Source organism: Schistocerca nitens, chromosome 7 (assembly GCF_023898315.1).
Source record: "Schistocerca nitens isolate TAMUIC-IGC-003100 chromosome 7, iqSchNite1.1, whole genome shotgun sequence".
NCBI lineage: Eukaryota > Metazoa > Arthropoda > Insecta > Orthoptera > Acrididae > Schistocerca > Schistocerca nitens.
The window spans coordinates 354,923,665-354,947,700 of NC_064620.1; the positions used below are offsets into that span (position 1 = coordinate 354,923,665).

Below are 24,036 nucleotides of genomic sequence, written 5' to 3' on the forward strand. Positions count from 1 at the left end.
GATTGAAAAAGTGATCAGGAGCTTCTGCGGACGACTTCGCCAATGCATCGTCAGTGATGGAAGCCGTATGTTTAATTTACTGTTTAAGTGTTCGAATTGTGTTTGGCTTTTCAGTAATAGTAAATTGTGTAGAACGATTATCTAGAAGTTATATCGGTGTAAATACAGAATATGTTAAACTTGATGATGTTGTTGTTGTTGTGGTCTTCAGTCCTGAGACTGGTTTGATGCAGCTCTCCATGCTACTCTATCCTGTGCAAGCTTCTTCATCTCCCAGTACCTACTGCAACCAACATCCTTCTGAATCTGCTTAGTGTATTCATCTCTTGGTCTCCCTCTACGATTTTTACCCTCCACGCTGCCCTCCAATGCTAAATTTGTGATCCCTTGATGCCTCAAAACATGTCCTACCAACCGATCCCTTCTTCTAGTCAAGTTGTGCCACAAACTTCTCTTCTCCCCAATCCTATTCAATACCACCTCATTAGTTACGTGATCTACCCATCTTATCTTCAGCATTCTTCTGTAGCACCACATTTCGAAAGCTTCTATTCTCTTCTTGTCCAAACTAGTTATCGTCCATGTTTCACTTCCATACATGGCTACACTCCATACAAATACTTTCAGAAATGACTTCCTGACACTTAAATCTATACTTGATGTTAACAAATTTCTCTTCTTGAGAAACGCTTTCCTTGCCATTGCCAGTCTACATTTTATATCCTCTCTACTTCGACCATCATTAGTTATTTTACTCCCTAAATAGCAAAACTCCTTTACTACTTTAAGTATCTCATTTCCTAGTTTAATCCCCTCAGCATCACCCGATTTAATTTGACTACATTCCATTATCCTCGTTTTGCTTTTGTTGATGTTCATCTTATATCCCCCTTTCAAGACACTGTCCATTCCGTTCAACTGCTCTTCCAAGTCCTTTGCTGTCTCTGACAGAATTACAATGTCATCGGCGAACCTCAAAGTTTTTACTTCTTCTCCATGAATTTTAATACCTACTCCGAATTTTTCTTTTGTTTCCTTTACTGCTTGCTCAATATACAGATTGAATAACATCGGGGAGAGGCTACAACCCTGTCTCACTCCTTTCCCAACCACTGCTTCCCTTTCATGCCCCTCGGCTCTTATAACTGCCATCTGGTTTCTGTACAAATTGTAATTAGCCTTTCGCTCCCTGTATTTTACCCCTGCCACCTTCAGAATTTGAAAGAGAGTATTCCAGTTAACGTTGTCAAAAGCTTTCTCTAAGTCTACAAATGCTAGAAACGTAGGTTTGCCTTTTCTTAATCTTTCTTCTAAGATAAGTCGTAAGGTTAATATTGCCTCACGTGTTCCAACATTTCTACGGAATCCAAACTGATCTTCCCCGAGGTCCGCTTCTACCAGTTTTTCCATTCGTCTGTAAAGAATTCGCGTTAGTATTTTGCAGCTGTGACTTATTAAACTGATAGTTCGGTAATTTTCACATCTGTCAACACCTGCTTTCTTTGGTATTGGAATTATTATATTCTTCTTGAAGTCTGTGGGTATTTCGCCTGTCTCATACATCTTGCTCACCAGATGGTAGAGTTTTGTCATGACTGGCTCTCCCAAGGCCATCAGTAGTTCTAATGGAATGTTGTCTACTCCCGGGGCCTTGTTTCGACTCAGGTCTTTCAGTGCTCTGTCAAACTCTTCACGCAGTATCTTATCTCCCATTTCATCTTCATCTACATCCTCTTCCATTTCCATAATATTGTCCTCAAGTACAACGACCTTGTATAAACCCTCTATATACTCCTTCCACCTTTCTGCCTTCCCTTCTTTGCTTAGAACTGGGTTGCCATCTGCGCTCTTGATATTCATACAAGTGGTTCTCTTCTCTCCAAAGGTCTCTTTAATTTTCCTGTAGGCAGTATCTATCTTACCCCTAGTGAGACAAGCCTCTACATCCTTACATTTGTCCTCTAGCCATCCCTGCTTAGCCATTTTGCACTTTCTGTCGATCTCATTTTTAAGACGTTTGTATTCCCTTTTGCCTGCTTCATTTACTGCATTTTTATATTTTCTCCTTTCATCAATTAAATTCAATATTTCTTCTGTTACCCAAGGATTTCTATTAGCCCTCGTCTTTTTACCTACTTGATCCTCTGCTGCCTTCACTACTTCATCCCTCAGAGCTACCCATTGTTCTTCTACTGTATTTCTTTCCCCCATTCCTGTCAATTGTTCCCTTATGCTCTCCCTGAAACTCTCTACAACCTCTGGTTCTTTCAGTTTATCCAAGTCCCATCTCCGTGAATTCCCACCTTTTTGCAGTTTCTTCAGTTTCAATCTGCAGTTCATAACCAATAGGTTGTGGTCAGAATCCACATCTGCCCCTGGAAATGTCCTACAATTTAAAACCTGGTTCCTAAATCTCTGTCTTACCATTATATAATCTATCTGATACCTATTAGTATCTCCAGGATTCTTCCAGGTATACAACCTTCTTTTATGATTCTTGAACCAAGTGTTTGCTATGATTAAGTTATGCTCTGTGCAAAATTCTACTAGGCGGCTTCCTCTTTCATTTCTTCCCCCCAATCCATATTCACCTACTATGTTTCCTTCTCTCCCTTTTCCTACTGACGAATTTCAGTCACCCATGACTATTAAATTTTCGTCTCCCTTCACTACCTGAATAATTTCTGTTATCTCGTCATACATTTCATCAATTTCTTCATCATCTGCAGAGCTAGTTGGCATATAAACTTGTACTACTGTAGTAGGCATGGGCTTTGTGTCTATCTTGGCCACAATAATGCGTTCACTATGCTGTTTGTAGTAGCTAACCCGCACTCCTATTTTTTTATTCATTATTAAACCTACTCCTGCATTACCCCTATTTGATTTTGTATTTATAACCCTGTAATCACCTGACCAAAAGTCTTGTTCCTCCTGCCACCGAACTTCACTAATTCCCACTATATCTAACTTTAACCTATCCATTTCCCTTTTTAAATTTTCTAACCTTCCTGCCCGATTAAGGGATCTGACATTCCACGCTCCGATCGGTAGAATGCCAGTTTTCTTTCTCCTGATAACGACGTCCTCTTGAGTAGTCCCCGCCCGGAGATCCGAATGGGGGACTATTTTACCTCCGGAATATTTTACCCAAGAGGACGCCATCATCATTTAATCATACAGTAAAGCTGCATGCCCTCGGGAAAAATTACGGCTGTAGTTTCCCCTTGCTGTCAGCCGTTCGCAGTACCAGCACAGCAGGGCCGTTTTGGTTAATGTTACAAGGCCAGATCAGTCAATCATCCAGACTGTTGCCCCTGCAACTACTGAAAAGGCTGCTGCCCCTCTTCAGGAACCACATGTTTGTCTGGCCTCTCAACAGATACCCCTCCGTTGTGGTTGCACCTACGGTACGGCCATCTGTATCGCTGAGGCACGCAAGCCTCCCCACCAACGGCAAGGTCCATGGTTCATGGGGGAAGAACTTGATGATAATCAAATGAAAATGTACTACTTTCCGTGGGCCACCTTGCTTAACAGTTGATTGCGAAAATCATGTTGGCGGCGGCGGCGGCGGCGGCGGCGTGTGTGTGTGAGAGAGAGAGAGAGAGAGAAGGTGTTAGGCGTTGCAAGTAGCCTTACTCACAAAACTCCAAGGGGTAAAGGTCCTGAACGTATCAACAAACATACTGTGCCGTTTATCATGTATCTCGCCTAATGACCATGAAACCAAAATTAGAGAAATTCCGACGCGTAGTTTCTTTGCGTGTGTTATTCAGGAATGAAACTGTGATAGGGCGAGCGGACTCAAGTGATCCGGAACGCAGCACAGTGACACTTCCTTTCCTCGTCTTTGTGGTTTCCAGTGGATGCCATACATGATCGGCGCCATACTGTCTGCTGGATACATTTGTCGATTTGTCTGAAGGCACGCAGGGGAAAATTGAGCCAGTGCGTCTGAAAGATGATAGGCGGACTTCGCGCGCAGCTGTGATGTTTACTGAACCGACCTCGAAGGTGCTCGACCGTACCGCGACTAGAGTTGTTTTTAATTTACTCTTGATTTGCGCTACGCTAATTGATGCCAATATCAAGTGACATCGCAACCAGTTTATCCTGCTGTCGGCACAAGTGTTCCCACTTCTAGAACTAGCTTAATACTGAAACTATCGCATTCGTTATTTTGCGTTGCAGTTTTCAGCCATGGAAACCTATATCACTGACAGTCGCGTTGTACGGCGCTTCATATTTGGTCGTTCCTCGCATTTTTATTTTCATTATTGTTTTCTTATTAAATAACTGTAAACGTCAAACATATTAGAATTTCGGCCTCGTAAGTCAAAATTCACTGCCTGCATAATCTGAAAAGTGTCCCAAGTTCGGAATAACTTTAAAAGAAATAAATGTAAACACATTTAGGGATTCGGCCTTCATATGCGCCTGTGTCATCTGGTATGAAAATCTATCGTGAAATGGGCGTTGTATAGGCTTCAATTTCTTGACGATTGCTTGAGATTATCCGCAAATCCGTAAATTGCAGCTGTGACATACGATGGCACTAGGTGTGCCATAACAGTTTGTGCCAGCAAGTGCATGCCTACGAGGAACATAGGAGGGCAGAGGAAACAAAATAACGTTTGCTGACCAAACTCGCAGCTTGCCCCACCACACACACACACACACACACACACACACACACACACACATTCAGTATCTCTTTCAAGGAAGTCAGAACATGTGTTGGATGTTGGCTAACAGTAAGTGCACTCGGAGGCATTTGTTGTGAAATCTTAAAACTATATTCTGGTGCACTGTCCCACTTTGACTGCCCTGCGATGAAATCTTTGGTTAACGGAGTCGTCGCCGCAAATTTTATCTGACAACGCCTCATCGGCTAATTTAGTTTTTACGTTTTATTCATGAGTGTGGGTTTTATCATTTGATCTAAGTTTCAGCGCATGTCCTTTGTCCCCCTGTGTCCTCCACCCTAGTGCTTTTAGGGTGGAGGTTTTAATGTGTTGCAGAGTGGCTGGCTTCTCCTTTTTATTCTCGTGGTCAGCCAACCATGGTAATCTGTTTTGTCGTTTTAATCTCTTCTACGCGTTTCTTGCGTTTCTGTGGTTTTCTTCTCCCCTTTTGCCCATTTAAGTGTTTGTTACCCTTCCGAAGTGCTTGGGATTTTTCCTTTCTCTCAGTTTTGTATTGTCAGTCTCACTTGTTTAATCTCACCCTTGTGGCATTGTTTTATTTGGAACAAGGGACCGATGACCTAGCAGTTTGGTCCTTTCTCACCCCCATCCCCCTCTTTTAAACCAACCGTCCCTCCATCATTCGGTGTCACCAGGGCAGACTTCCTCCAGCTGATTGGGCAACTTGCTCACCCCTTTCTGCTGCTCGTTGACAATCCCCTTTGGGGCTCTCCCAGAACCTGTCAGAGAGGTGCCCCCTTGGCTGACACTCTCAGTCAACTTAACCTCATTTGTCTTAACACGGGAGCACCCACGTTACTTTCAGACTCCAAGCACTCCTATTCTCATTTGAACCTGTCCTTTTGCACTGCCCAGCCTGTGTGTCGTCTCGAGTGGTCCGTCTCTCCCACAGGTACTCAAGCGACCATTTCCCATGTGCTATCCGTTTACTGACTATTTGCACATCCAAATGACAGCTTTGTAAGGCCAATTGGAGGCTTTACTCCTCCCTGGCGACCTTCGACAAACATTTCCGCACTTCTGATGACCAGGTAGAATACCTTACAAACGTTATCCTTGCCGCCGCAGAATGTTCCATTCCCGGCACTCTCTATTTACCGCGACGTGTCCCAGTCCCTTGGTGGACTGAGACATGCCGCGACGCAATTCGCACGCGAAGGTGTGCTCTCCGCGTTTTTAACCATCAAACTACGATGGGAAACTGCATAAACAGTTGCGTGCACAGTGGCGTAGCCTTCTTCAGGGTACCATAAAAGCTAGCTGTATTTCATTGATCAGGTCTCTTAACAGTTCCACTCCCTCTTCTGTCGTATGGCCTTACTTCCGACGGGTCTCTTGGACCAAGGTCCATTCCCCAATTTCCGGCCTGACTGTAGCAGATGATGTCATAGTGGATCCTATTGCTATCTCAAACACCTTCGCCCGCTATTTTTCGGAGATTTCGAGCTCCACCCAATATCATCCTGACTTCCTCCATTGGAAACGAGTGGAGGAGGCTTGAGCGATACCACACTCTTCTCAGAATCTTGAGTGCTGCAATGCTACCTTTACTATGAGGAAGCTAGATCATGCCCTCACTTCATCCCGATGCTCCTCCACTCCAGGGCCAGATGATGATCACATTCAGATGTTGCAGCACCTTTCTCTTGTGGGCAAGCACTTTCTCCTTCATACGTACTATCGCATCTGGGCAGAGGGCACGTTTGGTAGACGCTGGTGTGAAGCCACTGTCATACTCGTACCTAAGCCTGGTAAGGACAAACACCTTACTTCTAGCTACCGCCCCATTTCTCTCACCAGCTGTGTTTGCAATGTGATGGAACATATGATTCATGCCCAGATGGTATGGTGGCCCGAGTTTCGAAATTTACTAACCACTGATTTTGGGCGCACTGTTCTGCAGTTGACCACCTTGTCACTTTGTCAACCCATGTCACGGATGATTTTCTGCAGAAATATCAAATTGTTGCCGTTTTTTTCGATTTGGAAAAAGCGTAAGACACCTGCTGGAGGACTGGTATCCTCCATACTTTCTACACATGGGGCTTCCAAGGCCACATGCCCTGATTGCTTCAGGAATTTTTAAAAGACAGAATTTTCAAAGTATGTGTGGGCTTTGCCTTGTCGGGCATGTTTATCCAGGAAAATGGTGTGCCTCAGGGTTTCGTCTTGAGCGTTGTCCTCTTTGTTGTCCCCATTAACCCTGTTATGGTCTGTCTCCTGCTGAGCATCTCCAGCTCCCTTTTCGTTGACGATTTTACCATCTATTGCAGTTCTCCACGGACTTGTCTCCTTGAGCAGCATCTTCAGCATTGTCTCTATCATCTTCACTATTGGAGCATTGACAATGGCTTTCGCTTTTCCACTGAAAAAACCGATTGTACGAATTTCTGGCAGTGCAATTGGTTTCTTCCACAGTCTTTGTATCTCGGACCTGTTACTCTACCGTTCGTTGAAACTTCGAAATTCCTGTGGCTCATGCTCGGTAGGAAACTTTCCTGGTCCTTGCACATGTCTTACCTGGCCGCCCGCTGTACACGGTCCCTCATTGTCCTGTGTCCCCTCAGAGGTACGTCCTGGGGTGGGGATCGGACTACCCTCCTCCGCTTGTAGCGGACCTATGTCTGTCCACTATCATGACCTCCGTTTGGCCACATACACCATTTACTCTTGCCCGGATGAGATGCTGTATGCAGAAGCTGCTGAACTGCCGCTGTCATACCGCCGTGATTTTCTCCTCAGCAGATACACATGCTATTTGTCTGCCATGCATGGCCATCCATCCTATGCTTCTTCCCTCAATGACTTTTTTGATTACCAGTATGGTGCACATCCCTTTTCTCTGTTACCTCCTGGAGTTTCGCTTTCGGCTATTGCTCCGGCAGCTTAACTCCACGCTACCTGCCACTTTCTCAACAGGTGTGAATCCTTCACCACCTCTGCTTCGTGCGGCATCCCGTGTACACCTTGGATTTTTTTCTCTTCCTAAGAACATTACTCCAGCCTCACTCTATCGCCGTAAGTTTCTCGACCGTCGCACAGAACTTCGTGATAGTACCTGTGTACACTGATGACTCCTGTATTGACCATGGTGTCGGATGTGCCTTCATCATTGGCACCGACGACTTTCAGTATCGGCTTCCAGAAAACTGCTCATTATTTACAGCGGAGCTCTTCGCCCTGTATCAGGCCACATAGTATATCCGGCGACACAGGTTTTTCAATTGCGTCATCTGCTCCGACTCTCTCAGTGCTCCTCAAAGCCTCTGTGTGCTGTACACCGTCCATGTCTGAGTGCAGTGTGTTCAGGAAAGCTTTCACTTGCTCACTCTTGATGGAGCCACTGTGATGTGTATGTGGGTCCCTGGTCACGTCGGTCTGACGTGAAACGAGGCCGCTGACGATGATGCCAAGGCTGCAGTCCTCGTATCTCGGCCCGCTTGTTCTTCCATTCCCTCCGATGATCTCTTTGTTGCCGGCTGTCAGCAAGTGGTGTCACTTTCATGTCCCCACTGGTCATCCCTTTATGGGAACAAGCTTGGGGGAGTTAAACCTCTCGCAGCGGCTTGTTTGACCTCCTCTCGGCACTCTCGCTGCGAGGAGATCATTTTAGCTAGGTTGTGTATTGGGCACTGTCTTTTTTGCCATCGCCATTTGTTAAGTGGTGATCCCCCACCACTTTGTGCTCATTGCCCCCAACCTTTGACGGATCGCCATCTTCCTGGCGGAATCTCCTTCTTTTAAACACTTATGTTCTCATTTATGTTTGCCATGTGAGTTATCAGCCGTTTTAGTGAACGATGCACGGGCTGGGGCTGTCGACCGTGTTTTACTTTTTGTCCATCCTAGCAGTGTGGCGAAGGACATTTAGTCTTTAGTTCAGGACCTCCGTTGTCTCTATCATGTATTTTATGGAGGTTTCTCAATGTCCCTGTTTCTAGCTGTCTTTCTGTCTGTCAATAGGGCGTAACGTGTAGTCGTTTTTAACTCCTTATTCGTCTTCGTGTTCTACGGTTCTGACATGGGCGCATATGACCGTAATTGTTTTTTGCGTCCGAAAACAAAACAGCACCAAGCCTGTGTTTTTCTTTGAGCACAGCAAGTGAAGTATTGTGAAGACATAAAGTATGAGGGATTTTAGAGCAACCATTGTCATACCAGTCCTGTGGCTGAGTGGTTTAGTGTATACGCTGGTAATTCATTGTTTCGGGTTAGAACCCTCCTGCTACCAACATTTTAATTAATCTCATTGATAAAATATTAATTCCAAATCTTAACCCTTTGACTGCTGCAGACATACCCTCTATATTCTGTGCTGAGAGCGGCTTTTTTGTGTATGTACTGCTCGCCTAAATCCACTACCTGTGCTGAGAGACGATGTTCTGCTACAAAGTACTTATCATTTGATCTTAAGAATACTATTAAGTGAAAAGATTGTATTTTTGCATATCTTACTGTCTGACATCTTCGCTCGATAAAGGACAGAATTTCTTTTCATTATTCGGCATAGTTACTGTGGTACATCAAATTAAATAAAGCATTGCACAGAATTTAAAAAGTTTACAGAGGTAAAAATGCATTGTGTAAACTTTGCAGCTGGTTGATTTTAGCCCAAATATTTATGAGTGTGAAATGTAGATAAAACAATGAAAATTTATTTAAAATTGAGAGCAGAACGATATCTCATTTCGTTATCAAGATACTGGTTTTTATATCCATCAAATGGTCACGCATGATGCGCACATTTCTGTCCCTGCATTGGGAATAGTGTGGCCGCAGCAATTGTCATATTTTATAAATTATTGTGGGTATCGAAGCAAGGTATTTTGCAAATGATAGCATGCAAAGAGGCAAGTGTATTTTATGATAAATACTCGAATTTCTTTTATTCGCCAAGATATGGAAATAATTGGTCTGCGCCAGTGAGAGGGTCGGCTGAACAGGACGCATAAATGTGCCAACAGTGTTTTAAGTTATCTAAGCGTAGAGTACGAGGGATTTTCAAGCAGCGCTACATTTAAGTCGCACAGCTTACTGGTCATGTGCTGGACTGACAATTTGTTGACTCGGGGTTCAATTCACAGTACTGCTATTGTTTATATTTTTTTCCTGCCCACCCCTCTCCCCTTTTCCTTGCAATGTTAAACAGCAATAATAAAATTTAAATACGTTTAAACAGTTCAGTGTATACATGTAAAATTAATATATTTATGTTAGTTAAGCTTACTACCCTTGCAAGTGAAAGGCTATAGGCCACCACATTGTAGCACACTGGTAAAATTTTGCACTGGTCCTAAAATTGGGTTGATGCAGTTTTCCACACTTGGTAACCTGTGCAAACATCTCTTAATATCTGCATAGCTATTATAGCCTAAGACCATATGAACTTGCTATCTGTTGTCCTTCTGAAAGTGTTAAACCCTCCCCCCCCCCCCTCCCGCCCACCACCACCACCTGCCCCCACTGGCACTTCCCTCCACTATCAAATTTACTGTTTTTTATCTGTTGTCCTTCTGAAAGTGTTAAACCCTCCCCCCCCCCTCCCCCGCCCCCCCCCCACCACCACCTGCCCCCACTGGCACTTCCCTCCACTATCAAATTTACTGTTTTTTATGTGTTAGGAAGCAATAAAAAAAGGCACATACGAACAAGTCTTGGGAGTAGTGTGGGTTAGACAACAATATTGAATAAAAATTCTTGTAAATTTGCTGCTTAACCCATGTATATGATCAGATGCATTGCCCTGGATCACTAACATTTAACTGCATATTAACTGTGGTCTTTTGTAGATAAAGTCTCTATCCACATGTTTCAAGAACACTTTTACCTTTCCCACATTATCACTGTTGACTAAGAGTCAAAACGGTTATCATTTTCCCCACTGAAAAAGGGTTTCAGTTTTTTTGGTGCCCTTCCAGCTTTGCTAGGCATGCAGGTTTGTTTGCATAGTTTTGATGAGAATAAATGTCTTACTGCTGTCGCATAACAATCTCGGAAGTACAATTTTTCTGTAAGTTTTCTTTCTCGACTTTCAAAGGTCTGTGTATTATTATTGCATTTTGTTTTCTTTGAATAAATTTGTACATGTTATCATGTGTTCTGTGTCAAATACCCAATAGTCCATTTCTATAGAAATTGAATATAGAAATACATCAATTGTACAGCCATAAAATGTTGTAATTGTTTTCAGTTAAATTTACTCTCTCTGATGCAGATCATGTCAGTAATAAGCATAGTAGTAGAAACAGAAAAAGAAAAATTGGGGAGGACTGTTACATAATTAACATTTCTTGTACAATCTTTGAACTGTTACAGGAGAAAGTCTGGAAGAATTAAATGGTTATGGGACATACAAACCAAGAAACCTGATTTCCACCATTCTTGGTACTCCCAGCAAACCCAAGACTCATCTTGCCATCTCTAACCCACATGATTTCAGGCAGGTGTGTAACAATTGCAGAGATTTCTAATTAAAAATAGATAAATAAATTATTGGAAATCAAAGTTAACAATATTTGAGAGATTTTAGCATGTGTACTTATTAAGAGCTACTTTTGGAGATTCACTTCAGATTCCTTTTCTGCTTGTAATGTATCTCAGAATCTTTGAAGTAACTATCCCTTCCCTTAATTGTTTGTACATATCCTTTTTTCCTGTTTTTTTCCTAACTTTTTATCAAGAAGTCTTAATAGTATTCCAGGCACTGGAGATCAAGCTTTTTTTCTTTTATGTTTTGAATCTTCCAGCACTAGTATATTTATTACGGTTTTTTCCAGAATGTTAAATGATAAAATGCAGTATAATGTAATGAACAAATCTTGATTGTGGATGTGTCAGTTACCATTCATGATATAACTTTTGTAACTACTCAGCATTTACTTGTGTCAAAAACAAAATTTAGAGTCATAGTCACATTATAACACTTGTACTACATATTGAACATGTATTATATTTTAATACTCAATATAAAAATGACTGTGTAACGGGTAGAGCTCTAGACTCCACTCATGTAGGTCCTAGATTTTAACCTGGGCAGAGGTGAGAACTTAAGAATTTTTCTTGCTCCATCTCTCCAGAACAGCTGCTGGTTCACTCAGCCTTTACCAAATGAGTACCAGGGTGTTTTGCCTGGGGTAAAAGTTGGCTGGGGCGAGGGACATGCCACCCCTCCCCATCCTAGTGTCATGGAAAATAGGAAGGCTGGACTCTACCTGCAGACAGGACAGTAGTCCAGTCATGGGCATTTACCAAGGACTTTACTTTTTACCTTTTGCTAGGTATAAAATATTTGACTATCAGTGATGCACGTCTCTCTCAATACTGAATTTGAAAGCTGTATAAAATGCTATAACTCTAAGTTCAGTTTCAGTTTTTTTGCCACTGATCTTACATTTTTGTTATATAATCTGCATGTACATTTTGTGCTATACACACCTTCTGTAAAATTCCAAGATTTGTGTAAATTTATATGTGGAGCTTTTAACTGCAGATAATAGTTATCTGAGATGACTAATTTATTTTGTGTATAAATAAGTTTATGGTTAAGGGTACTGGAAATAAAAATTTTCAGCGAATCTATAACCTTTGTATGTACTGCAATTAGGCACAAAAGAACTGAATCATGAAAATACATAATGTCTTGCCAAAATAACACAGCATTACAGTAACACAAGATTTAGGCAATATATGTCAGTCTCTCATATCTATGTTTTAATGTTTTCTGAAAATGGTGACAAAATATGTTACAGGTGTCTGCAATCATTGATGTGGATGTAGTCCCAGCAACATATCGCAGAGTCCGGCTGCTGAAGCATGGCTCCGATAAGCCACTTGGTTTTTACATTCGTGACGGCACGTCTGTGCGAGTAACTCCCCAAGGGCTTGAGAAAGTACCTGGAATATTCATTTCACGCCTCGTACCAGGCGGCCTTGCTGAGAGTACAGGACTTCTTGCTGTCAATGATGAGGTGCTTGAGGTCAATGGTATTGAAGTCAATGGGAAGACTTTAGACCAGGTGTGTATACTTAAATTTTCTGATCATTAAGTTTCTTCAGTGTTAATCCTTTCTAAGGCCATGAATTATAACAGTTTTGCCTCTTCGTCTGTGCTTTGTTTTATTTGGGAGTGATTCTTTGTGAAGTGGTGAAGCTGATTTAATATAACATTTCATGTGCTACTCTCTATTGAGTCATGGCAAAGACTAGTTTCATTACAGCACAGTTTTTGTCCATGTGATTATTTATTATTTGAGAAAAAGCTATTTTACCTGTGCAAAAATATGAGATAAAATGTCTGGCCAGTACATTCATGCAGGCATTAGTGTTTTGTTCTGTTGATAGCCATATCTGTGCTAACAATAAATCTGTAAAACTGTCATGTCTGCTTGTCTGCACTCATGTGTCCAAAACTACTAGATAATTTTCATTGGGTTTTCGCAGGTAACTAGGCATAGTTTGTGGCACCGTATGCATTTTATTTCATCAAAATTGAACCAAGGAAAAAAAAATATTTGAAAGTTTTATCCGTACTAATGTCATAAATGGTAAAATAGCTCTGTCGTGTTTTCATGATTAATCTGCTGAACAGATTTTGATTGTATTTGGTAAGGACGTAGCTTCAACCCTGGGGAAGAGCATGGGATACTTTAGAAAGTGTAGTTCAATATCCTTATTGATTGAAGGTTCTTATATGAATTACTCTTTCAGGAAGCTATTTACTCTTTAACTTTTTATCTTTATCATATTTGTAAAAAAGCTTTTATTGGTTGACATATGCTACGTGATATGATTCAAAGTAATGAATACAATGCTTATACAATCTTCAGTGTTTAATCCATACCTGGACACTATTTGTCGCATACTGAACATGTTGTATAACATATAACTACTTCAGTAGCATGATGTTTGGATGAGCACTTCTGCCCTTGCTCTTCTGTACATACTGCTTGTCAGTAACACTGCATACACTGTACACTGAGGGGGGAGAGTGGAGCACATATCTTGACCTACACTTACGCAAACGGGCAGACAGGTGAGAACAGCTGATGTTATTGCACATACAGTAGCTTACTTAATGACTATCAGTCATCATAACAAAACTACCAATGTGAGCGCAGCTGCGGGTAACAGCTAGTATAAAAATAAGTGATGACACCATCCTAGCTTTCAGAATTGTTCAGTAGGTCCCACCCATTCTGGAGACTGCATGATCAGTCCTCCTTTTTCACATTATCCAACCTATCCATTTCTCCTGCTCGAGGAAGGAACTGACATTCTGAAAAGCTAGGATAGTGTCGTCTTTACTTTTATATATGTCTATCAGCAGTACTAAACATTTTTCCATATACAGGTAAGTACTGCAGTTCTGCCTCATACTTTATTAATTTTCTCAGTTGAATTTTGCTTTGATAACTTATCTCTAAGGAAAGTACCCTGGAACCATTGTTAAAATGGTATATGAAAGTGGGGAAGTAATCTGTAATTATTTCCTCCAGCATAGATTCTCCAACTATAAGGGTTGTCAACAAATTGAAGACTGTTTTCATTTTAAAAATCAAGAAAATTTTATTTGTGCGAAATTCGTACCTCACATTGTTCATACATGGCTACACTATTTTTCTGTGTAGTCCCCAGAAAGTTCGATGCACTTCTCGAGTTCAGAAATGAGAGTCTTGACCCCTTTGTCAAAAAATCTCCCACCTTGGTCTGCAATTAACTTGACAACTCTGCCTGGGCCCCCTCATTGGCTGAGAAGAGTTTTCTGGACTGTTTCATCACCTGTAATGATTCCCTTTCAAAACCGTCCAAAAATTTCTGAGCACTCTCCATATGATTTTCCTGATGAACCATTTTCAGCACCCAACAAGTGCACACCTCCGTGTATCCCAGTTTTTTATTTAAAAGGTTTGGATCATTGATTTTCTGACTTCTGGAATCAAAATTGTGAGGTCCTGGACTGTCAGATGGTAGTGTTAATGAAGTTTAGCCTCATTTTTCTCAAACAACACATCAACAATTGAAGATCTCCTTCCCCTTTCATCCATGTCATGCACACTGGTTCTACTGCTCGAGAACTCAGTACACTGCTTGCTAACATTACACAGTTTAATCATAGTACCACAAATGGCAGTCAGAGAATGATGAGTTTCTACTAGATGGAGCTTCTTCGCATTAACAAAGCAAATAACTACATGCATCTGACATTTTGTGCGAGACGGCAGCAGACTGTCCATCTCTAACAGCAGCCACAGCCAGACTGAATAAACTACCAAGCCACACGACCACCTGTTGTGGATAGGGAAGCCCGCACTACAAGCTAGTGTTGCCAATTAGTGAAAAATTTCATCCATACCGCCGCAGATAACAAATGGCCTTCAGTTCTTGGACAACACTAGTAAACACATAGTATACAACTCCTATTTCAAATCATCTCAGTGTTCTTCTCTAGCCTGCTGTTTTATTTGTGCTGTATATATTTTTTATTCTCCCCCTTTCTTGTTCTTTCTGTGTCCCCATGAAGGTGTTATATCTTACTGCATGTAACTTAGTCTCATTAGTGCAGTTAAAGGTTTATGTAACAGAACTGTAATTCTTGTCTTTCAGGTCACAGATATGATGGTAGCGAACAGCTCAAATCTGATAATCACAGTAAAACCTGCAAATCAGCGTACGGTGGCAGCTCCTCGGCGTGGTTCTTTTTCGAGAAATTCTCAGTTATCATCAGGCAGCCAACAGTCAACAGCCACAACCGGGTCAGATGATGATCGATATGACCAGGATGAAATTGTGGATATGACGGGTGGCATGTCACTAGAAGGCGATGACATAGATGGAACCCATCACCAAACACATTCTCAGGGATTACGTCCAGATGATGGTGTTCTTCACCTTTGACTTTCTGCCTGTAAGGTAAGAATATGTTCAATTTTAGACTGAACAATTACTCACTTTATCCTTTTGATAGGAATGTGTGTAATAGTATTGCATCTGTGACACTGCTGAGCATAATCACAAAAAGGTATTATTGTGTTACCAGAATAAATTTAGGTATATAAATCTTTGCCCTTATTTGAACAATTTTTAGGGTCTGGTTGTAAATGGAATTCTTCTACTTCAAAAAACAAGTAACAGATGTTAGGAGCAGTTGAAGTCATACAGTAGACCTTGTTCAGACATTTAAATGCTGATATTGGTGATTTACAGTGCAGTACAGAAACAACATCGATCTTGATTATGACAGGGTTTTCTGAATCCAAGGAGCATCTTACTGCATTATTTTAGCACTGAAATTATTATGCATCTGTGGCAGCCTGTCAATTCGGTGATGTGATGGCGTTATCACCAATCACCCTGAAGGTCAGAGAAAGATACAGTTTCCCTTTACAAGTTGCAATTGAGGAAATTAAAATGATTATTGTATCATCAAAATAAATGATGCATTGAACAAATCCTACAAATGTAGATAATAGTGTTCATGTGACAACTCTTTATCCAGTGTCAGTGTTACCATGACATTTTGTGGTACAACCTGAGCATATTGTACTAAGTAAGAAACCTGGCAGGATTCATTTGGAAACAAAGGCAGTGTGCTCAGTTTTAATCAGATAGCAGAAACCTGATACTGAAGAGAATAATGCTTGAGTGCAGATCCATCCAGCTGCTGTCAATTTATTTATGGAGTTCTTTGAACACTGGGTGCTAAAGGTGACCAGTAAAAGGCCAGCTAAGTGGCACCGCTATGTGGATGATATCTTTGTAGTATGGACTTAACAATGAAGAAGGGCTGAACATCTTCTTGGTACATCTCAATGGTATTAACCAAAAGATACAGTTTCTGATTGAGAAAGTGAGAGCAATCATCTACTTAATTTTTCTGATGTATGTGTAATTAAATGTCTGGTGGGATTCTGGGCCACAAGGTATACACACACACACACACACACACACACACACACACACACACACACACACAGGTCAATATCTCCACAAGGAATCAAATCATCGTCCTAGACAAAGAAAAGTGTCATTAAAACAGGCAACAAAATTTTGTGAGCCAGTGAATTTGCAGGATGAATTAAATTACTTAGCATCAGATTTCAAGAGAAATGGATATGCTAGTAATGAGATTGATTGAGCACTCCATCAAAGAAAAGAAGTCGGAAGTATTGAGTGACAATGGCTGCCATCTGGAAACAATTTTTCTCCCTTCCATTAATAAAATTATGGATGGCACCAGGAATGTTTTTGGCCAAGTATGGAGACAAAATGATTTTACAACCACCAAGAAGATTAATGAATATTTAAGAACCGAAAAAGTTGCACAGCACCCCCCCCCCCCCCTCCCGCAACACATGGGATGTATAAAACCCTGTGCAGTTGCAGACAAGTATATATTGGAACCATAAAAAGAAGCATCAACACCTGCATAGTTGAACACAAAGGGAACTATTGTGTAGTACATACTGAAAAATAAGCTGTAGCAGAACACATTTTTTTGAGATGGTAACCACTAAATAAAATTCAGTGAGACGAATGCTTTAGCAAGGACATCGCATTATCGTGCAGGCATGTATAGAGAAGCAATAGAAATTCATAAACACCATAATAATTTTAGTAGTAAAGATGGTCTGAAGTTAGGTAAAATATTGATGTTGACTTTGTGCTGATAGAATGACATCAATTACTTTTAATCAAGACTGCATTGACCAGGGCCTCTCAGATGGTAAGTTTTACCTGAATCAGGCGCTAGCTGTGAAAGCCTACGCACTACCAGCATGTGTCTGAATTCATCAACATCTACATGGTTACTCTGCAAATCGCACTTAAGTGCCTGACAAAGGGTTCATTGAACCACCTTCACAATAATTCTATTATATTTTTATGATGATCATTTTTCCCTATGTAGGTCAACGTCAATAACATATTTTTGCTTTCAGAGCAGAAAGTTGGTGATGGAAATTTCAGGAGAGGATCCCACGGTAATGAGAAACGCCTTTGTTTTGATTATGTCCATCCCAGTTCGTGTATCATGTGCATGACACTCTCACCCTATTTCTTGATGATACAAAATGTGCTGCCATTCCTCGAGCTTTCTCGGTGTACTCCATTAACCCTATCTGGTAAGAATCCCACATTACGCTGCAGTACTTCAAAAGAGGACGGATAAATGTCAGTGGCAGGATCTCGGACTATCAGAACTGTGGTCTATTGTTTAATAATATTGCCACTTGTTTCATGACCCATACCTAAATGCAGATATGATATTGGTGGGTTCAGAAGGGCCATACTCAATGTCACACAGATCACAGTGGGTCTGTGCTGTTTGTCCAGGCGATTATTTGTTCTTTCAGCTGTGCACAATATACAGCCACATCACATACCTTGAGCCAGGATGAGAGCTGGTTTGCAGCAAGATAAGTATTGACATAGTGTGATGTCTGGAGCACCATAGACTGTCAGCGCAGTGGCCACATTGGGGTTTCCCTTGATGTGCACAGACAGAGCTGCACCCAGTGGCAACACTGTACATAGGAGTGGCATGATGTCATCTTTTCGGGCAAGAAAATTTAGAATCATACAAAAATATTTGCTGCTTTTTGAAAATTGGTGCTGATCATTGCTGTGTTCAATAGAGCCAAAGTCAGTATGGGTTTAAAAATTGGACTTCTAGTGTAATTTTTCAACATTTCTACTGGCTTCTTCTAAACCAAATGTGAATATCAAGTTTTTAGGGTACTTTTTACAATAATATATTTTGTACTTGATTATAGACTATCAAAAACCACCCGCACAATAGGCAAAGTCTGTTTTCTTAAAGGTATAGTTCCTCATTTAGTTACACTCCAGGAGTGCATATTTTCCCTATACCAAAGTCAGTGTTGCATTTGTGTCATTCTAATACTGAGAAACACAGTGGTGTGTGAGGCTCATTTAAGACCTGCCACAGTCACAAGGAATACTTGCTTTGACTTGTCATTAACAAGCATCAGCTATCATCAAATATTGTAGACACTTGAATCATTATTGTACCTAATGGTGTGTTGTATGAAAGTCTGCAGTGCACTCATTGTAACCCCACCAACAGTTATGTCTTCTTTCATTTTGATTGCTGCTTTGCCAGTGATCACTGAGACAGTATACTATTAACGTAATTTTCAATTAGAAAAAACATAAAGGATCACAGAATCATTTATTAAAATGACTGATTTTTGCACGTTTAAACGGCCGTCTTTAGATTATGAGCACCACTTGGCTGGAGCTGGCTGCGTGGTGAACAGCTGTTTGTGGTCATAACTGTTACCGTTACTGTTGGAACCCCACACAGCTGTTTACAAAGCTGCCCGCTCCAGCCAAATGATACTCATAATCTGAATATGCCTGTTTAAATGTCCTGAAGCATGACATTTTAATAAATGATTCTGCGATCTTGACTGTTTTTTTCTAATTGAACATAAAGAACAGATTGCTGTTACCTCACTACCATGTTAGTTAAAATAAAAACCTAATGTCTTGCATGCGCGCGCGCACTCGCACTCGCACTCACACGCACACGCACACTCGCACTCGCACTCACACGTGCACGCGCGTGCACACATGTGCGAGCGCACACACAATTGCAATAATAATAATAATAGTAATAATAATCTACATAATATTTGTTAGTGTACAGCACTTGTATTTTTATCTTTGTAGGTGATTGCCAGAAAGGTGACTGCAGGTGACTGACTGCTTCTGATGGCTGTGCAATGTATAAGTGCTCGAAGTGAATTGAAATGAACATGTCACCAGCCTTTACAAGCATACCAGAAACAAGGTTTGCTCTCAGCGTGTACATAGCTGACCCACAGCCAAATATGGCTTTGGGCACAACTTTTTTACTGCTGTCCTTTATTTATCGCCTTGCATTCCGTTTTATCTAGTATTTTTAGATATCTATTGTGTATTTTATTTTTGTGTAACTTTATTAAGTAAAACAAAAGTAAGTACTCGTGATGGTTATGTACATGACTGGCAGTCACTATCAAATATCCTGCAGGTATTGTTTCTAAATACTTCATTTGTGTCCTGTTCCCTTCTGTGAAGTTGGAACATCTCAGCAACAATAACACCACCACAACACTCAGCATCTTCCTGGTTGTAGTAAGCTAGTGATTTTTTTTTCTTTTTTTAAATCCCTGACCTCCATCATACCTAGGAAGATATAAATGGTTCATAAAATATTTCTTTGGCAATTTCCTGTTGCTTAAGAAAGAAACATAAAAAGTTTGAAATATTGCTGGCAGCCTCTGATTGACTGATTAGGGCAAATCAGAGAGATGGATTCATTTTTGATGCTGGCATTTCTAAATCGATAAATGCTGAGATTATCTGACATGATAGTCTTTTTGAAAAGGTATTTAGTGTCAATATTATCCTTCCAGGCACCTGACTGGTGCGCCTATTGAATAATTCCATCCTATGAAATTAAAATAGATTTTATAAAAAGACTTTTAATGAACTTGTGTGTGTAAGATGTTATTTTCTCATAGAAGATCATTTACTTGTTAAAAAATGAAACATTTCTAAAGTATATCTATAATATTTTTGTATGTAGTAGTCTATTGCAAGCAGTATGTTAATATTTCAGAGTATTATTGTTGCAATATGTAGTGTCTTTAAATATGATAAATTTAAACAGATGATGTTATTTATGAACTTAACAGTTCACTCATTGTAAGTACAGCAGTTTGTTTCAGTGTGTGTGCATTAATTGTTGATTTCTTGTGCAAAGTTCAGTAAGAACTGTTATTTTTTAATCTAAAGAGGTTTTATTCTAACCAAATTACTGAAATATACAAATATAGAGGTTAATATTGGCTTTAGAATGTAATGTTATTGAAACCACTTCGTCTTCAGCAAACAGTTAGTATTATTTGCTACAATGATATAAATTATTAAACTGGCAAAGCAAATCTGAACTAACCATTAAGAAATTCGTTGTTCTTGTACTTGCAAATTGAATCACAAGTTAGTACATCAACCCACTGCGGGTTACTGCCTTACTAGAGGCCTACAGTGCAGAATGCACACTGACTGATCTGTATCCATCCAGAATTACCAATAGTCATCCGTCCCATCGATTTTAAATAGTGTATGTAGTACATGCAGACTTAAAGGTGGCACTACTTATATTTGGCTTTACTGTACTATCATCATGAAATATTCTGATGCTTTAGATAAATGTGTATTGTGTGATAATAGTGAATATACATCTGAACAACTGCTGTTCCCTAAGCTCAAACAACAATGGACCTGTAGTGTGCATTTAAAGATTAAATTTACTGGAACAATACAGAATAAATGGAAAAGCAAATGCTGTGTAGTAAGTTTCCCTGCCTTTCTTCTTTGTTGTGAAACATTGTACCTTTGAAATAAGCCTGGAGGATGCTGCGGCAGAATTTTTAGAAGTATGATGTTGTCTTCCTCAATTCTGATTGTTTGTACAGACATTTTGATCTTTGCCTTTTAAATGGTGTTTTTACATCACATCTAGTCCTGCTAGGAGCTGCAATACTGTGTGTTCCAGCAGTCTTAAAGAAACTGCCTCATCTGTAATGTGAGTTGATGTAGTATTGGAGGTACTTGACACTGTTCTGTGGTTGTATTTGGCTGCACATATAAGGTTCACTAAGGGCACGAAGATTGTACATGTGCCATTCCAATGTTATCTCTGGTAAGTCACACATTTTCATTTGTACAGCAGCTAAAACAGCAATGGTTTATATCACTGGTTCTTATAGATATTCTGTGTGTGTTTGAAGACATTATCACATCTTGTTTTACAGCAACAATATTTACTGTGTTTACAGAAAATGGCAGTCTTTGCATCCATAATTTCAGGAGAATTTGTTGCTATCTCAAAAATAATTACATAATGTGTTAAGTTATTATGTATACAGATTCAGGCTTGAAAGAATTGCAGGTATTATCTTGTGTTGTAGGCATTTTTATTGCAGTATTAAGGAAACTGTAAGGGATGAAAAGCAGCCTGGTGTTTGTCTAACCATCTGACACACTGTGGCAGTTAAATACATTTAATAATATTACACATTTATATGAGACAGGTGCAGATCCATTAAATAAAATAAAAGCAGGTGGTAGCTTCTCTGTTGTCAGTCATTGTACTGACTGTCACTGTTACCCATTGCCTTAAATCTTCTAGCAAAATTTTCTTAAAATGTATCAATGAACTATGACCATCAGTAGAGAAGCTTCATCTGAAACATTTGTTTTATTACTAATTTGTTTGAAATAATCAGTCTCATCAAACTGTTGTCTCCTATCAAAGTTATAGACTATATTTAAGTACAGTTGCGATGAACTGATGCACCATACAAAATAAATTGCTGACAGAATACTGAGTAGCGTTTGTTAGCATGTTGAAGACCTACTCTGCCAGCTTGCAGAATAAAAGTGTGACCAGTGTGATAACAGTGGCTGTTAATGGAGAAACATGCAGTTTGGGGAACTATTTCTTTCTTTTTAGTGCAGAAAGGAAAAGGCAATGTTTTAGCACTGTCAATCTGAAGCAATCCAAATTTGATGGTAAAGTAATTCTTACTTATGTTTGCATGTGTTGTTCATTGAAAATGCTGTCACCTCAGTGATTCAGCAACATTTATCTGAGAGCTTCAGATTAATTGTTTGTTTTGCAGAGTTGTTCCTTCACAACAAACGATACAGATGTACTTAAGTATTTTTGTGACATTCCAAAAGTAGTCAATAACTGTGGTGAATGTAATGTTTTTATTATTTTGGAATATAACATTTAAAAGGCAGCTGGCATTTGTGTACTGATGTTCTTGTATGTGTGTGTGTGTGTGTGTGTGTGTGTGTGTGTGTAAAGAAGCAACCAACCAACATTAAAAAAGTGTAAAATTTATAAGTTCATCTATGAACTGTTGAATGTGTCTATTTACAATGTATATGCCTTTGCTATTCCAAATCAAAATGAAGATACAGAAATGTACATTTTTACTTGTCAATAAAATTTACATGAATTTCTGTACTCTATGGATATGTTTATTTATTTAATGAATCAATTATAGATGCTATTTTACTTTCCATATTGAGAGACATTAATTTTGGAGTTGGAATTGTAGTTTTGAAGTTCAAAATGCATATGTGAATTAGGATGGGCATACTTTTATGTACACACTGAGCGGAAAATAAATATGAGGTCATACTGGTTATGGACATTGAGCACAATTTGTTACACACTTTTTGAACCAGAAAAACCAGCTTCATCGTCAATATCTCTGTGTAGAAAATATTGCTTGTGTAGACACGATTTTCACAGGATGAAATAGACTGGCACTAAATGAGAATTACATGTTGGATGTATGCAAGACAGTTCTACCTATTTTGCAACAACACTGTTGATAATTGGTATAAGGAACAGTTTTCTGTAATCACATTTCTAGTAGTTCATTTAGACAACCCTCATTCCTTGTCTTCCCTACTACTGCATTTGCTTAGTCCACAGAGTAGGAAATTATGGTATCAATATAATAGAGGGAAACATTCCACGTGGGAAAAATATATGTAAAAACAAAGATGATGTGACTTACCGAACGAAAGCGCTGGCAGGTCGATAGACACACAAACAAACACAAACACACACACAAAATTCAAGCTTTCGCAACAAACTGTTGCCTCATCAGGAAAGAGGGGAAGGAGAGGGAAAGACGAAAGGATGTGGGTTTTAAGGGAGAGGGTAACGAGTCATTCCGCTCCCGGGATTGGAATGACTCCTTACCCTCTCCCTTAAAACCCACATCCTTTCGTCTTTCCCTCTCCTTCCCCTCTTTCCTGATGAGGCAACAGTTTGTTGCGAAAGCTTGAATTTTGTGTGTGTGTTTGTGTTTGTTTGTGTGTCTATCGACCTGCCAGCGCTTTCGTTCGGTAAGTCACATCATCTTTGTTTTTACATATAAATTATGGTATCAGATAGTTAAACATTATGCTTTAATCCATACATTCTTTGGGTAAGTATGGAAATACTAGCTGCCTTCTCACTCTTCGTAATATTCACATGAAGTCTGGCATTTGCATAATATGGCTAAGCTAAGATGATAAACTGTATAATCTAATGACGTGAAGAGATAAATGATTAAATCTTACTAAAGGGAAAAAAAGAAAAGAAAATTTGGATTTAATTATCAGAGTGTTATTTGTTTCACTTCATAGGAAGAGACAAAGCAGCATGTTGTAGGTCAAGGAGCAAAGAGTCCTTGCTTCATGTGGTATGACTTGAAATTCAGTGATACTAATAATCATATACTTAAAG

The 24,036-nt window shown here is 39.9% G+C and overlaps 1 protein-coding gene across 1 annotated transcript in view; it reads left to right on the forward strand.

Moving 5' to 3' along the window:
- LOC126194914 (partitioning defective protein 6) overlaps positions 1 to 22,590 on the forward strand; it is a 148,362-nt gene extending 125,772 nt beyond the window's left edge. Inside the window, exons 3-6 of the mRNA XM_049933285.1 lie at positions 11,025 to 11,152; positions 12,458 to 12,724; positions 15,312 to 15,617; positions 19,401 to 22,590. Coding sequence (XP_049789242.1) covers positions 11,025 to 11,152; positions 12,458 to 12,724; positions 15,312 to 15,602 — 686 coding nt within the window. The 3' untranslated portion in view covers positions 15,603 to 15,617; positions 19,401 to 22,590. The remainder of the gene's footprint in view (positions 1 to 11,024; positions 11,153 to 12,457; positions 12,725 to 15,311; positions 15,618 to 19,400) is intronic.
- The last annotated feature ends 1,446 nt before the right edge of the window (positions 22,591 to 24,036 follow it).